The following is a 15621-nucleotide window of genomic DNA, read 5'->3' as shown; positions in this document are numbered from 1 at the left end:
AAGCTGCCCAGAGTGGCTGGGGAGACCCAGCCAGATGGGCGGGATATAAATAAATTATTATTATTATTATTAGCCAACAGCCTAGTTTGCTGGCTACCTGTCATGGATGCTCTAGCTGAGATTCCTGCAACGCCGGGGGTTGGACTAGATGACCTGGGGGGGCCCATTTCCGACTCCAGCATTCTAGATTTCTGTGACTAGGTGGGCTCCCGTCAGCTGGACCCAGCTAGAGCTCTCCTTACATTCCTATCCTCAAGGGTAAACATCACCTTTTTCCTGACGAAGGGGGATCATCAGATAAACTGGCCCGAAACCGCAGCCAGGATTCGCCGTGGGTCAGGGCTGAGATCTGGGGCGGCAGCAGAGGTGAGGGAGACCAGCTTACCCGATTCATGACGTCGACTGTGAGCGCGTGAGTCCAGTAGCAGTCGTGCACGGAAACAAAGGTCAGGCCCTCCCTAGGAGACAGAAAAAAGTCAAGATGCACAATGGCTGAGGTCAAGGCTTTCCTGTTCAGATAAGCCCACTCAGGTGCTGAGATAGACCAATGTGAAATATATACCGTATTTTTCGCTCTATAAGACTCACTTTTCCCCTCCTCAAAAGTAAGGGGAAATGTGTGTGCGTCTTATGGAGCGAATGCAGGCTGCGCAGCTATCCCAGAAGCCAGAACAGCAAGAGGGGTTGCTGCTTTCACTGCGCAGCGATCCCTCTTGCTCTTCTGGCTTCTGAGATTCAGAATTTTTTTTTCTTGTTTTCCTCCTCCAAAAACTAGGTGCGTCTTGTGGTCTGGTGCGTCTTATAGAGCGAAAAATACGGGTATGTTTTTGTATACTGTTTCCGGGTCACCTTCAAAGGCAGCCCCGCGGAGAGCGCATGGCAGTAGTCCAAGCGGGAGATAACCAGAGCAGGCACCACTCTGGCAAATAAAGTCTTGGGGGGGGCAAGGGAGCCTTCCCCTGCCTGAGGGCCGCATTCACTTTGGGGCAAGTTCCAAGGGGCCACATAATACCGGTGGGGTGGGGCCAGAGGCCAAAATAGGCGGAGCAATGAATGTTAAGTCGTTAAGCTTGGGACGAGAAAATCCGGCCGCCTCCAGGATTATTTTATTACAGTGGTACCTCGGGTTAAGTAATTAATTCGTTCTGGAGGTCCGTTCTTAACCTGAAACTGTTCTTAACCTGAAGCACCACTTTAGCTAATGGGGCCTCCCGCTGCCACTGCGCGATTTCTGTTCTCATCCTGAAGCAAAGTTCTTAACCCGAGGTACTATTTCTGGGTTAGCGGAGTCTGTAACCTGAAGCATCTGTAACCAGAGCTGCCACTGTATTTAAATATAAATAATTTTTTAAGAAAGACAGGAAAAGGGGAAGAGGCAGTCAGGCAAGTGAAAACCCGTCTGCTCCCTGACCGTCTCTTGAGCCACGGTCTCCCAGAACGTGGACCCCTAGAATCTCCAGGTTAGGAGAGAGTCCGTGCCTGCAGAGATGCTGCCAACCAGTGCAGGCAGTGGTGGTCTAAATGGGTAAAAGGGTAAAGGGACCCCTGACCATCATCTCGCTTTACTGGCCGAGGGAGCCGGCGTACAGCTTCTGGGTCATGTGGCCAGCAGGACTAAGCCGCTTCTGGCGAACCAGAGCAGCGCACGGAAACGCCGTTTACCTTCCCGCCGGAGTGGTACCTATTTATCTACTTGCACTTTGACGTGCTTTCGAACTGCTAGGTTGGCAGGAGCAGGGACCGAGCAACGGGAGCTCACCCCGTCATTGCGGGGATTCGAACCGCTGACCTTCTGATCAGCAATTCCTAGGCTCTGTGGTTTAACCCACAGCGCCACCCGCATCCCTTGGTCTAAATGCAGTGGCTTAACACTGCATAAGGCAGCTTCTGACGTCCCTCGATTGTGACCAGGGGCCATAGTCAGCCTCGTAAAAGGAAAAACTGTTCTCCAAAATAAAAACGGATCAGGAGGAGAGTAAAGGAGGGCCGACCCCTCCCTGTGGTCAAGGGATCCCTTCTGATCTAATCCCCGGGCTGGGAGCACCACCCAGTGGCGTTGGAGCAAAGAGCAAGAAAAGGAGCGGCTCTGAGCTAGCTACTTCCCTAAAAGCCATGCCCAGTGTATGCCGACGTATGTATGGCTTTGCAAGTTGGATTCTTTACGGCCCAGGGGACGCCCCAATACGGCCACAAAGCCCTGGGCTGGATCAGGGCCACGCGCCTTTCTCGTGCTTCGAATCCAGCAGCTCGGGTCCTGCCCTCCAAAGCAGCAGGAAACAAGGGACAGCTCCATCGGGAACAGAATGAGACACGCAACATCTGGGTTGCGAGTTCGAATCCTACGTTTGGCAAAAGATTCCTGTATCGCACGGGGTTGGGATAGATAACGCTTGGGTCCCTTCCAACCTTAAATGCTGAAATCGCAAAATTACGGTAACTGGGTAGCTCAAGGAACCAAGAGGGCAAGAACTTTTTTTTAAAAAATGGGGAAAATTTATTTAGGAGACCATCCTAAGTAATTGAAAACAGGAGCAGGATTTTAACCACACTTGCAACAAAAACCAGGGACAACTTCGATGGATAAAAAATGTGGATAGCGGACTGATATAATATTGACATTAGGACCCATGGAGGGGAAGGTCTTGAGATTCAGATCAATCTTTTCATATGGACTTTTAATTGACTTGGTTATAACTTTATATTTTCCAAAATCAAATAGAAATGACTAAATAAGTAATAAATGGGGAGGTGCCTGTAGCATGTTAAGCAAACTACGACAACGAATTCGTCAGAATAACTAACACAACTTTGGCGTTGCGGAAAGTTGCTGTCACTCTGTTGGCTGATTTCCCCGTTAACGCCGTTTGGGGAAAGGGAGCCCTGCGCCCCGTTTTTAACTGCCTGGGGGAAGGGGCGCCCCAAAAGCATCTCTTTTTAAAAAAGTTTTTTATTGGTTTTACAAAATTTTTATAAACACAAACAAACAAACAAACATGTATAATTTCATACCCTTTTTTTTCCTTAAACCTTACTTCGTCGACTTCCCCATACCTCCCCTTTCTACATCCCAATTTCCAAAACTAGTTCAGCAAATCCTAACACTTGATTTTATCGGATTTTTCCCTTATTCTTTTCTTTACTTAGTCTTTTTCAGCTGTAAACCCCTTTTCCCCTAAGATCTCGACATTTTAGCACTCATTAATTTTACAATATTTCTTAAGATAAACTTTGAATTTCTTCCAATCTTCTTCCGCCGTCTCTTTCCCCTGATCACGAATTCTGCCGGTCATTTCAGCCAGTCCCATATAGTCTATCACCTTCATCTGCCCAAAAGCATCTCAGAACACAAAAAGGAACCCCTTACCTGTGACAGTGCAAAGCTGTTAGCATCATGTGTGTGGAGTCCAAGGAATGGATGAAGTTCGGAGGGAAAGCGTTCTTCTGTTTCACTGTGTCGGGCTTCCTGCGGGGACGTCGAGGCAAGAGAGGATGTTTTAGGAGGAGGGCAAAGTCGCGATCGTGCTCAGTTCCCGCTTGCGGACGCCCTGGGCGATTTCCGGCGCTGCACGATGGTCAGCTGTCCACCAGCTCCATCTGGTACGCAGGATGAGACCCTCCCTGTCCACAGACTGTCTGGCCAGAGTGGTGCATGCTCTGGTTATCTCCCGCTTGGACTACTGCCATGCGCTCTCCGTGGGGCTACCTTTGAAGGTAACGTGGAAACTGCAACTAATCCAGAATGCGGCAGCTAGACAGGTGACTGGGAGTGGCCACTGAGACCACATAACACCGGTCCTGAAAGACCTAAATTGGCTCCCAGGATGTTTCCAAGCACAATTCAAAGTGTTGGTGCTGACCTTGAAAGCCCTAAACAGCCCAGTATACCTGAAAGAGCGTCTCCACCCCCATCGTTCTGCCTGGACACTGAGGTCCAGCTCCAAGGGCCTTTTGGCAGTTCCTTCCCTGCAAGATGTGAGGTTACAGGGAACCAGGCAGAGGGCCTTCTCAGTGGTGGCACCCTCCCTTCAGATGTCAAGGAAATAAACAACTACCTGACGTTTAGAATGCAGCCCTGTTTAGAGAAGTTTTTGATGTTTTGTGTTTTGTCGCTTTTAAATATTATAATTAATATTCTGGTGGGAGCCGCCCAGAGTGGCTGGGGAAACCCAGCCAGATGGGTGGGCTATAAATAATTCTAATTATAACAACATGCCTTTTGAGGGAGGATTTTTATCCCACCTGCGCTGGATCCAAAAAAGTTCCTACAACTGAAAGACGGGCAGGATTTAAATAAATAGTAACTATTATTATTATTATTATTATTATTATCAGTGCTCTTTTTTTCTTAAAAAATGTCTAGGGGTACTTCCATTTTCCTACTCATATTGAAATACTGCCCCTCTATGAGGCCAAACTTAGATTCGCCAAAAATTAGGGGGTATGCGTACCCCTGCGTCGTCCCCCCATAAAAAAAGGACGGATGATGATGGTGATTATTGCAGATAGGTAGCCGTGTTGGTCTGCCATAGTCAAAATAAAAAAATTCCTTCCAGTAGCACCATAAAGACCAACTAAGTTAGTTCTTGGTATGAGCTTTCGTGTGCATGCACACTTCTTCAGATACACTGAAACAGAAGTTGCCAGATCCTTCTATATAGTGAGAAGGTGGGGAGGGGTATTACTCAGAAGGGTGGTGGGAATGGGTGATTGGCAGGTAGCTGAGATGAGCCTGTTGACGACTCTTAACGACTGCAATAGGTCTTACAGGAAAAGGCAAGGGGTGAGAAGGTGAGAAATGGCTTAGTCATGTAGACTAATGAGATAAGAATCCAATGCCTCTGTTCAGACCAGGTCTCTCCATGGTTTTAAGTTTGGTAATGAGTTGCAATTCAGCAGCTTCTCTTTCCCATTCCCACCACCCTTCTGAGTAATACCCCTCCCCACCTTCTCACTATATAGAAGGGTCTGGCAACTTCTGTTTCAGTGTATCTGAAGAAGTGTGCATGCACACGAAAGCTCATACCAAGAACTAACTTAGTTGGTCTTTAAGGTGCTACTGGAAGGAATTTTTTTATTTTGATGGTGATTATTATTATTCATGTGTGCATCCTAGCAAGCAATCTCTCTAGAAGTATTCCGCTCCCAGCTCCTGAGATTCCTGCACTGCAGAGGGGTTGGGCTGGATGACCTCTGAGTTCCCCTCCTGAGTTGAGGGACCCTCTTCCGAGATGTTACTTGCTCGGACACACGCATATCACATCCCGCAACACCGGGAGGAGCCATCCCAGAACGGGCATTCTCCGCTCGCTCTCACACCCACAAGAAGGGGCGCTACTTGCATGAAGGCAAGAAGGGAGAAAGGATACGCTTTCCCCTTCAAAATTCCTGCTCTGGCCACCGGCAACATTTTAGCCCTGCTGTCAATCGGTTTGCACCCGTTTCATCAGATCAGCAACGCTCTACGCAGAATTAGACAAATTAACAGGAAGGATCCGAAACCGGCGGGACCAGAAATTTACCAAAGACTGGAGTAAATTTATGAACTATATGAAAAGTATTTGTGATGGTCAGGCGACGTTTGTAGATCTGCAAGACGTTCTGTGAGGGGTATTGTGGGAAATATTGTAAAAATGTAAAAGGTGGGATGATAAGTTAAGAGGGTAAAGACAATATAAAATTAAGTAATGCATAAAAAGAGGATAAGACGGAAGATCATCGGAGGTGCTGATGGAAGTCCCAAAAAAAAGTGTATTTGTAATAATTTGTGTGGTACGTTTTATAATTTGTATGTTAAAATTAATAAAAATATATAAAAATATCAGCAAAGTTCTTTTTGAGCCAGGCAGGTAAAACCTGGAGCCCCTCTCCCAAACCACCATGATGAGATACTCACTGGGTGACGTCGTGTCGCGACTTGAGATGGACCGACTGAATGGTGCTGTTAACCTTGGGGAAAGGAGGGTGGGGAAAGGAGAAATAAGTACAGGTTGACGCATCGGCTTCGCAAGGAGAGGAAGGAAACTGGAGCCGCCTCCGGTCTCCTTACACATTTAGAGGGACAGCAGGGGTTCAGAGTGGTTCAAAACCCTGTGAAGGAAGGTTACCAGACGTCCCCGTTTCCCAGAGACGGTCCCCAGATTTACAAATCAGTCAGCGGTTCAAATCCCCGCAATGACGGGGTGAGCTCCCATTGCTCGGTCCCTGCTCCTGCCAACCTAGCACTTCGAAAGCACGTCAAAGTACAAGTAGATAAATAGGTACCACTCTGGCGGGAAGGTAAACGGCATTTCCGTGCGCTGCTCTGGTTCGCCAGAAGCGGCTTAGTCCTGCTGGCCACATGACCCAGAAGCTGTACGCCGGCTCCCTTGGCCAATAAAGTGAGATGGGCGCCGCAACCCCAGAGTCGGCCACGAATGGACCTAACGGTCAGGGGTCCCTTTACCTTTATATTTTACCCCTGACAAAAGTGAAAAGTGTCCCCGGATTCATTGAAAAAAAATCTGGTAACCTTACCGCAAAGTCCACTGGGCAAATCTGGGGCCGCCACTGTCTCTGCTAATCCAGAATGCGGCAGCCGGACTGGTGACGGGGAGCGGTTACTGAGACCACATAACACCAGTGCTGAAAGACCTACATTGGCTCCCAGGACGTTTCCGAGCACAATTTGGGTGTTGGTGCTGACCTTGAAAGCCTTAAACGGCCCAGTAGACCTAAAGGAGCGTCTCCACCCCCATTGTTCTGCCCAGACACTGGGGTCCAGCTCTGAGGGCCTTCTGGCGGTTCCCTCCCTGCGAGAAGTGAGGTTACAGGGAACCAGGGAACCAGGCAGAGGGCCTGTGGAATGCCCTCCTGTCAGATGTCAAAGAAATAAACAACTACCAGACCTTTAGAAGACATCTGAAGGCAGCCCTGTTTAGGGAAGTTTTTAATGTTTGGTGTTTTATTCTGTTTTTAATATTCTGTTGGGAGCTGCCCAGAGTGGCTGGGGTGTCCTGGTCAGATGAACAGGGTGTAAGTAATAAATTATTATTATTATTATTATTATTATTATTATTATTATTATTATTAGACAGATGTGTGGAGTATAAATGTTATATTATACAGTGGTGCCTCGCAAGACAAAAAAAATCCGTTCTGTGATTCTCTTCGTCTAGCGGTTTTTTCGTCTTGCGAAGCAAGCCCATTGACAGATTAGCGGCTTAGCGCTATTAGCGGCTTTTAGCGGTTTATCTGCTGATCGGATCAGCTGATAAGCGGCTTAGCGGCTTAGAAAAAGGGGGGGAGGAAAAAAACCCAGCAGGAACTCGCAAGACATTTTCGTCTTGCAAAGCAAGCCCATAGGAGATTCGTTTTGCAAAGCACCTCCAAAACGGAAAACTCTTTCGTCTAGCGAGTTTTCCGTCTTGCGAGGCATTCGTCTTGCGGGGCACCATTATATTATATTATATTATATTATATTATATTATATTATATTATATTATATTATATTATATTATATTATATTATATTATATTATTATATTATATTATATTATATTATATTATATTATATTATATTATATTATATTTTTCCTCAGGCTAGCCTACCCTGCAGGGACGTCGTCCAGATAACATGTGTCGCAGAGATCCATGCCTCCCAAACCCTGAGGTCAGTCAGTCAGGGCTGCAACTAATGAACGAAGCTTTCTTGCTCATTATTACTGTATTATTATTATTAAAAATGAAAAGCTTCTGTGTCCGGTGTCAACTCCTCCTCAAGAGTAGACCCACCGAAGCTGCTCAGACACGACACGCATTTCAACGAGGCGGCTTTTTAGAGGGCCTCTTAAAATTAGCAGCAGATATTTTATCCCTCGGAGGAGGGATGATTAAAACCACATTTATTTAGTTATATTTTTCCGGGGGGGGGGAGAGGAAAAAGGGGGGGTTCGGTGCGCTCTGCCTTCCCCAGGCAGACCCATCGGTGAGGGCGGCGAACGGCTGGTTATTCCTGGCAAATGTCACCTTGAATCTTCCATACACACCCCCTTTCGGCTGACTCACACCCCTCTGCCTGCTGAGTCATGCTTTGCCACTGCAAAAAGTTGAGTCACTGCCCTGCCTGTCCTCAGGTGACTCTGATTTGCAGAGCAGCCCTTTTAAAATGTGGGGGGGGGGGGTTTCCCCCCACGTGTGTGTGTGTGTTATCGGGTTGTTGTTTTTATTCGGATTATGTGTTTTGGTGGTTTTATATTGTTACGGAAATTACCGGCGGGGGGCACATCTTTAAAGTTAAATATTACAAATATTACGCCTGAATACAGTGGTGCCTCGCAAGACGAAATTAATTCGTTCCGCGAGTTTTGTCGTCTTGCGATTTTTTTTTTGTCTTGCGAAGCACGGCGTCGGGAAAGTTTTGGAAAAGCTTCAAAAATCACCAAAGTCTTCAAAAACCTCAAAAAAGGCTACCACGCCGCGTTCTATGAGTTGCTCCTCGAAGTCAAGTCGCAACTGTCTTAACGGTGTTAAGAAAAAGGAAACAAACTTCCAAGACGTTTCCGTCTTGCGAAGCAAGCCCATAGGGGAAATCGTCTTGCGAAGCAGCTCAAAAAACAAAAAACCCTTTCGTCTAGCGAGTTTTTTGTCTTGCGAGGCATTCGTCTTGCGAATCCTTCCAACTTGACAGCTCAGGGAAGTCACCTAACTTTAAAAATAATATAAAATCATCTCCTTTCCCAGTTCCCCCCATTCCAAAGCTATTTTCCCCTTGAAAAGGGACTCCAGGAAGTTCCCAGAGGTGACAATTGCTGGGCTCATTGTTAGCCAAAGGAAGCCAAATCTCATCACCTGACTCGCCTCAGGCTCCAGACATGCAAAGGAACTTCTATTGTACTTTTGGGTGGTGGGTACTTAAGATATATTTTTCTATGCTCATCTTATACCTGAGTCTTGCCCTGCCATGTCTGCTTGTGCTAATCTGGTACCAAGGACTTGTCTGGACATGTTTGCCAAGGTTAAGCCCTCCCCTTTTGTGACATGTCAGTGATGTAGCAATGATGCTGTACGAACTGTATTCTGGGATATGGTGGGAAAGTTTTAAAAGTCTTTGTCACCCCATCCTCAGGGTTCAAAATTTGCTTTTGAACCTATTGCGCAATAAACTTTGGTCTACAGCTCAACAACAACAACATTTGCATTCGTGAGAGAAAAACAGTGCGACGTACTTCTGTGAGGCAGACAGCGCTTGCCCATGTGCGTGTGAGAGAGCATGTGTTTGCGCATAGGAAAGAGGGTATGTTTGGAAGTGGGAGCCAACTTGCCTCTTTTGCTCAAACACGCAAGTACACATGCTCACACGCAGACAAACAGGCACACACGCACAATTTGTGTGTGTCTTTTGTGTATGTGTCTATTTGCGTGTGAATGCACCCTCTCTGCCTCACACACAAAGGCACACACTCACTTATCTGTGTGCAAGAGTGCTCGTGCGTCCGTTTGGCAGGGAAAGCTCCCTCAAACACACCCGAGCACAGTGGTACCTCGGGTTAAGTACTTAATTCGTTCTGGAGGTCTGTTCTTAACCTGAAACTGTTCTTAACCTGAAGCACCACTTTAGCTAATGGGGCCTCCCGCTGCCGCCGGAGAACGATTTCTATCCTCATCCTGAAGCAAAGTTCTTAACCTGAAGCACGATTTCTGGGTTAGCGGAGCCTGTAACCTGAAGAGTCTGTAACCTGAAGCGTATGTAACCCGAGGTATACCACTGTAGACACAAACTCTCTCTAACACACAGCGAGAAACTGTTAGATTCTCAAAATGTTTAGGGGTATGCGTACCCCTGTGCCCCCCCCAGAAAAAAGCACTGGGTAAAAAGGTAAAAAGGCAAAGGACCCCTGAACGGTTAAGTCCGGCCAACGGCGACTACAGGGTTGCGGCGCTCATCTCGCTTTCAAGCCGAGGGAGCCGGCGTTTGTCCGCAGACAGCTTCCTGGGTCATGTGGCAAGCAGGACTAAACTGCTTCTGGTGCAACAGGACACCGTGACGGAAACCAGAGTGCACGGAAATGCCGTTTAGCTTCCCGCCGGAGTGGTACCTATTTATCTATTTGCACTGGTGTGCTTTCGAACTGCTAGGTTGGCAGGAGTTGGGACGGAGCAATGGGAGCTCACCCCGTCGCAGGGATTCAAACCGTCAACCTTCTAATCGGCAAGCCCAAGAGGCTCAGTGGTTTAGACCACAGCGCCACCCGCGTCCCGTGTGCCCGGCTGTTTACGGCTTGGCTTACCAGCGTGGTCTTCGAGCGATGGTAGGGCTGGACGATGGGTAGCCCCAGCGGAGTCATCCACTCTACTGTCCGGCCCGACTTGGCAATGCACCGGGCGCTTTCGGTCAGCCAGCCCTGCGGGGGGAGAAAGGCAGTGAGCAATGCGGTTCCCATGGGGTGGGCACCCAAGTTCCAGAAAGGTACAGGCAAGCTGGAAGGCCACTGGTTCCCGCCCAGTTCCCGTACTGGGAGCCACTGGTTCCCGTACTGGGAGCCAGTGTAGGTCTTTCAAGACCGGTGTTATATGGTCTCGGTGGCTGCTCCCAGTCCCCAGTCTAGCTGCCGCATTCTGGATTAGTTGCAGTTTCCGGGTCACCTTCAAAGGCAGCCCCACAGAGAGCTCATTGCAGTAGTCCAAGCAGGAGATAACCAGAGCATGCACCACTCTGGTGAGACAGTCTGCAGGCAGGGAGGGTCTCAGCCTGTGTACCAGATGGAGCTGATAAACAGCTGCCCTGAACTACTACTACTACTACTACTACTACTACTACTACTACTACTACTAATAATAATATTTCTACCCTGCCTATCTGGCTGGGTTTCCCCAGCAACTCTGGGCGGCTCCCAAAAGAACATTAAACACACTCCCTGAACCGTTTGCAAATAAATGAAGCACGTGGGTTACCTGGATTTCTCGAGTTCCCGAGAACATCTCCTTGAGGCTGTTGAAGACCTGTTGCACGAGGTAATGAGATGCTTCCCAAACATATTCCTGGGTGGAGGGAACGCAAAATGGGTAAAGTTAAGAGGCAGAAATGGGGGAACCTCACAACGCTTTCGCCCCTCGCCCCTTTTGCAAGGACAGTGCGGACGCCCGGTTCACAAACTTCCTTCTCTGCACCGCACTTTTGGAATGAGAAAAAAAAAATGCCTCCGATTTTTTAAATAGAAAGATTGGAGAACAGAAAGAATCAACTCCCAGCAGTGCTTGGTTTGTAACACAGAATGCAGGGGCTTTGTCACAAGTCCGTGGGAACATGCAGAAAGCATGAAATGATGCAGCCGTGTGAGAACATTAACGGTAAAGGTAAAGGGACCCCTGACCATTAGGTCCAGTCATGGCAGACTCTGGGGTTGCGGCGCTAATCTCGCTTTATTGGCCGAGGGGGCCGGCATACAGCTTCTGGGTCATGTGGCCAGCAGGACTAAGCCGCTTCTGGTGAACCAGAGCAGCACATGGAAACGCTGTTTACCTTCCCGCCGGAGCAGTACCTATTTATCTACTTGCACTTTGACGTGCTTTCGAACTGCTAGGTTGGCAGGAGCAGGGACAGAGCAACGGGAGCTAACCCTGTTGCGGGGATTCGAACCGCCGACCTTCTGATCAGCAAGCCCTAGGCTCTGTGGTTTAACCCACAGCGCCACCTGCGTCCCTTGTAAGAACATTAATCAATCCCAAAATATAAATGTTGATATAATACAAGGTGTGACCGGGACGTTTGGTGCGTGGTCACAGAAATCGGACGAGAAACCCACAAAATGCAAAATTGTGCACAATTGCAACTCGAAAAAGAGTGTACATGAGTGGTTTAAGCATTTCCGTGAAGGGCGGCAAACCGTCGAAGATGACCCTCTGTCTGGCAGACCGGCAGCGAGCAGAACGGCAGCAAATGTTGACAGAGTTATTGATACGGGATCGGCGTTTGTCCGTCTGAATGATGGCAGAAGAATTGCATATTCTGTGCAAAATCGTTCCTGAGGTTCCTGAGTTATCCCACCCTCCATATTCTCCCGATCTGGCGTCACCGGATTTCTTTCTTATTCCAAAACTGAAATGGAACAGATTTTTCCAACATTTCACACGCCCAAGCCGCTATGACGAGGGAACTGGAAGCAGTACGGAAAGAGTTTCCAATCGTTCTACGAACGTTGTCAACGGTGCGTTGTATCAGAGGGGGCCTACTTTGAAGGACTGTAAGGCATGCACAGGGACGCGGGTGGAGCCTAGGACTTGCCACAGAGCCTAGGACTTGCCGATCGGAAGGTCGGCGGTTCGGATCCCCGTGACGGGGTGAGCTCCCGTTGCTCAGTCCCTGCTCCTGCCAACCTAGCAGTTCGAAAGCACGTCAAAAGTGCAAGTAGATAAATAGGTACCACTCCGGCTGGAAGGAAAACAGCATTTCCGTGCGCTGCTCTGGTTCGCCAGAAGCGGCTTAGTCCTGCTGGCCACATGACCCGGAAGCTGTACGCTGGCTCCCTCGGCCAATAAAGCGAGATGAGCGCTGCAACCACAGTGTCGGCCACGACTGGACCTAATGGTCAGGGGTCCCTTTACCTTACCTTTAAGGCATGCATGTTCAAATATGTCTCACTGTCCGGTTTCTGTGACCATTCGCCAAACTTTCCAGTCACACCTTGTAGAGTAATACTATAATATCACATTGATTGTCCTCAAGTCTTCCCAATGCATTTGCCATCCTCTCCTGACGCAGCCTTTGGGAACCAGTGGGCTAGACAGAAGGAGAGAGAGAGAGAGAGAGAGAGAGAGAGAGAGAACGAATGAAAGAAAGAAAGAAAGAAAGAGAGAGAGGACCTGCGGGAATTCGTCGATCTCCTTGAGGCGCTTCTCGATTTGGAGGCGCCCTCCGTAGCGGGTGACTCCGTACACGACCGTCATCACTGTCTGTTTCACCACCTTGCGGCCGATGAACCCGTCCAGGACTTGGGCGATTTTGATGCCCTGCTCAGCGTCCCGCTTCCGGTACACTTCCACCTGCAAGCAAGGAGGGGAAGGGGTAAAAGACAAAGGCATTGTGAGAGCTGGACCATCAAGAAGGCTGATGGCCGAAGAATGGATGCTTTTGAATTCTGGTGCTGGAGGAGACTCTTGAGAGTCCCATGGACTGCAAGAAGATCCAACCTCTCCATTCTGAAGGAAATCAGCCCTGAGTGCTCACTGGAAGGACACGCATTCGGGGAGGAAGGGACAACTCGAAAGGCTTTTCCACAGTGGGAGCGCCCCGGAGCCAAGCTCTTACCTGCTGAGCCACCCCACTGTAGACATCTTGTGGCACGTCGCAAGGGGAAAGGTTCACCGAGGTGGCGCCCACGATGTCCCGCCCGAGGGCCGCGTAGTGCTGCAGCCCGTTGCAGGAGCCGTCCTGGGGAGGAGGGAAAGGCGCAAAGGGAATCAGACGGTGGTGGTGGTGATTAAAATAAAATGGATGGGTAGGAACCCAGCTGGATCAAACCGATTCATGTGTGGGAAGCTCAGGCTTCAGGCAACAGCTCCCCCACTTTTCATGCTCCTGGTCCTCAGTGTTTAGGAATTGCAGGTAGACTGCCCTGGCTCTGGAGGTTCTACTTTTCTAACGTAAAACATACATCAACAAGAGGGGCCCTGCTAGATATCTCTCTCTCCAAGACTGATTTGAGACGGCATGAATATTCTTTGGGCTTGCATTATTTGGGCATCACACTGAGATACAGTCGTACCTCGCAAGTCGGACGGAATCCGTTCCGGAAGTCTGCTCGACTTCCAAAACGTTCGGAAACCAAGGCGCGGCTTCCGATTGGCTGCAGGAACCTCCTGCAGCCAATCGGAAGCTGCGTCGGACATTCGGGTTCCAAAGAACGTTCGCAAACCGGAACGCCCACTTCCGGGTTTGCGGCATTTGGGAGCCGAAATGTTTGACTTGCAAGGCGTTCGGGATCCCAAGGTACGACTGTACTTCCAATTCATGAACGGAAAGGGGTAAAGAGCACATTTGAGGGGAGAGGCGCCCCCCCCCCAATACATACCTGATGGACAGGGAAATGGGAGATGTACTCAGCAGGGTTCGGGGCTCTGGTGGCCTTGGCGATCTCCATGCAACAGGCCAATGCCTGCCACGGCTCGTCCGTGCTCATCCACCACTTCCGGCCCTGGCAAGGGTAAGGCGAGGAAAGGGTTAAACCGACCGGGAGACGTACCCAGGACTAGAAACTTGAGAAAATTCTGCACAGCGGTGTGGAGAAGAGTTCCCCCCCCCATAAAGCTCAAACCTGTGGATGCCTAAAGAAGAAAAGTGTTGGACTTTGGAACTGCCTTCCACAAGAGGCTGCGATGGGCACCGACTTTTAAAGAGGACTGGACAAACTGTTGGAGGAGGAGAAGTCTATCCATGGCTATTGGGCTATTTTCCCTCCACGGAAAGAGGCAGTCCTTATTGCTATTACTGAAGGAACAGGTTACCCAAACCTGACAGTGCAGTCACCCGAACCGGGCCCCAAAATTCCCAAATTCTTTCTTCAAGGATCCATTAGCAGCTGTATAAACAAAGCCTTCTCCTTTATCAGTCCATGAAGGCTTAACGGATGGCCTTGTCAGTTCCGAGTGGAGACAGGATGGCGGATCCGGGTCTGGTCTTATCGGTTGTAACTATCCTGACCACGCTGACACACAGACCTTGCAAGACAGGCCTGTCAGCCCCCGTGCCCGGGGATGGTGCCAGGAGTACTCCTATAGTTGGGTGACCTTTTTACCCCAAGACAAAAAGGTAAAGGGACCCCTGACCATTAGGTCCAGTCGTGGCCGACTCTGGGGTTGAGGCGCTCATCTCGCTTTACTGGCCGAGGGAGCCGGCGTACAGCTTCCGGGTCATGTGGCCAGCAGGACTAAGCCGCTTCTGGTGAACCAGAGCAGCGCACGGAAACGCCGTTTACCTTCCCTCCAGAGTGGTACCTATTGATCTACTTGCACTTTGACGTGCTTTCGAACTGCTAGGTTGGCAGGAGCTGGGACTGAGCAACAGGAGCTCACCCTGTCATTGCGGGGATTCGAACCGCTGACCTTCTGATCGGCAAGTCCTAGGCTCTGTGGTTTAACCCACAGCGCCACCCTTTACCCTAAAGACCCTTAAAAACGTTTGTATCGTCTATTTGTGCACGTAATTTCTCTAAGTATTGGTGTGGGGTTTTTTTTGGGGGGGGGTTATTGCAAAAGGAAGTAAATAAATCTGCATTTTACAACAAAACCACCCAGAACAGCACAAGCGAATTTGTGTATGATATATACATAAACGAGGTTCGAGAGCACTTGCGATTACACCCAAGCGATCAAGCAATCAGACCGATGATAACTCAGCGCAACACAGATAATTTCATTAAGGGAGATTAAGACTTCATATGGGAAACAATTCTGGGAGCCTGAATGGCGCAAACCAGGAAGACACAAGTATACACCTAACTTTTTAAAGCCTTCAAGCAAAGTCTCACTGAAGGCTAGGACAGGAGCCAAAACGTCCAAGTACCAAGGCATTTAGGTACGACTGTACTACAAATCTCCTAATGTCTGGGGAGAATTCTGTATTTCACACCCCCAGCAAACACACATCCCT

General features: G+C 49.0%; 1 protein-coding gene across 1 annotated transcript in view; it reads right to left on the bottom strand.

Annotated features, from left to right (window-relative positions):
- Positions 1 to 15621, bottom strand: part of POLRMT (RNA polymerase mitochondrial) — a 43462-nt gene that overhangs the window by 11906 nt on the left and 15935 nt on the right. Inside the window, exons 11-18 of the mRNA XM_081177608.1 lie at positions 14045 to 14167; positions 13282 to 13404; positions 12837 to 13016; positions 10929 to 11015; positions 10265 to 10378; positions 5894 to 5946; positions 3365 to 3463; positions 386 to 458 (exon numbers count right to left, since the gene is read on the bottom strand). Of these exons, the coding sequence (XP_081033734.1) occupies positions 386 to 458; positions 3365 to 3463; positions 5894 to 5946; positions 10265 to 10378; positions 10929 to 11015; positions 12837 to 13016; positions 13282 to 13404; positions 14045 to 14167 (852 nt within the window). The remainder of the gene's footprint in view (positions 1 to 385; positions 459 to 3364; positions 3464 to 5893; positions 5947 to 10264; positions 10379 to 10928; positions 11016 to 12836; positions 13017 to 13281; positions 13405 to 14044; positions 14168 to 15621) is intronic.

Source organism: Podarcis bocagei (assembly GCF_964188305.1).
Source record: "Podarcis bocagei genome assembly, chromosome: 18".
In the NCBI taxonomy this organism is placed as follows: domain Eukaryota; kingdom Metazoa; phylum Chordata; class Lepidosauria; order Squamata; family Lacertidae; genus Podarcis; species Podarcis bocagei.
The sequence above is the reverse complement of the archived record's forward strand: the minus strand, read 5'-3'. Positions and strand labels throughout refer to the sequence as shown.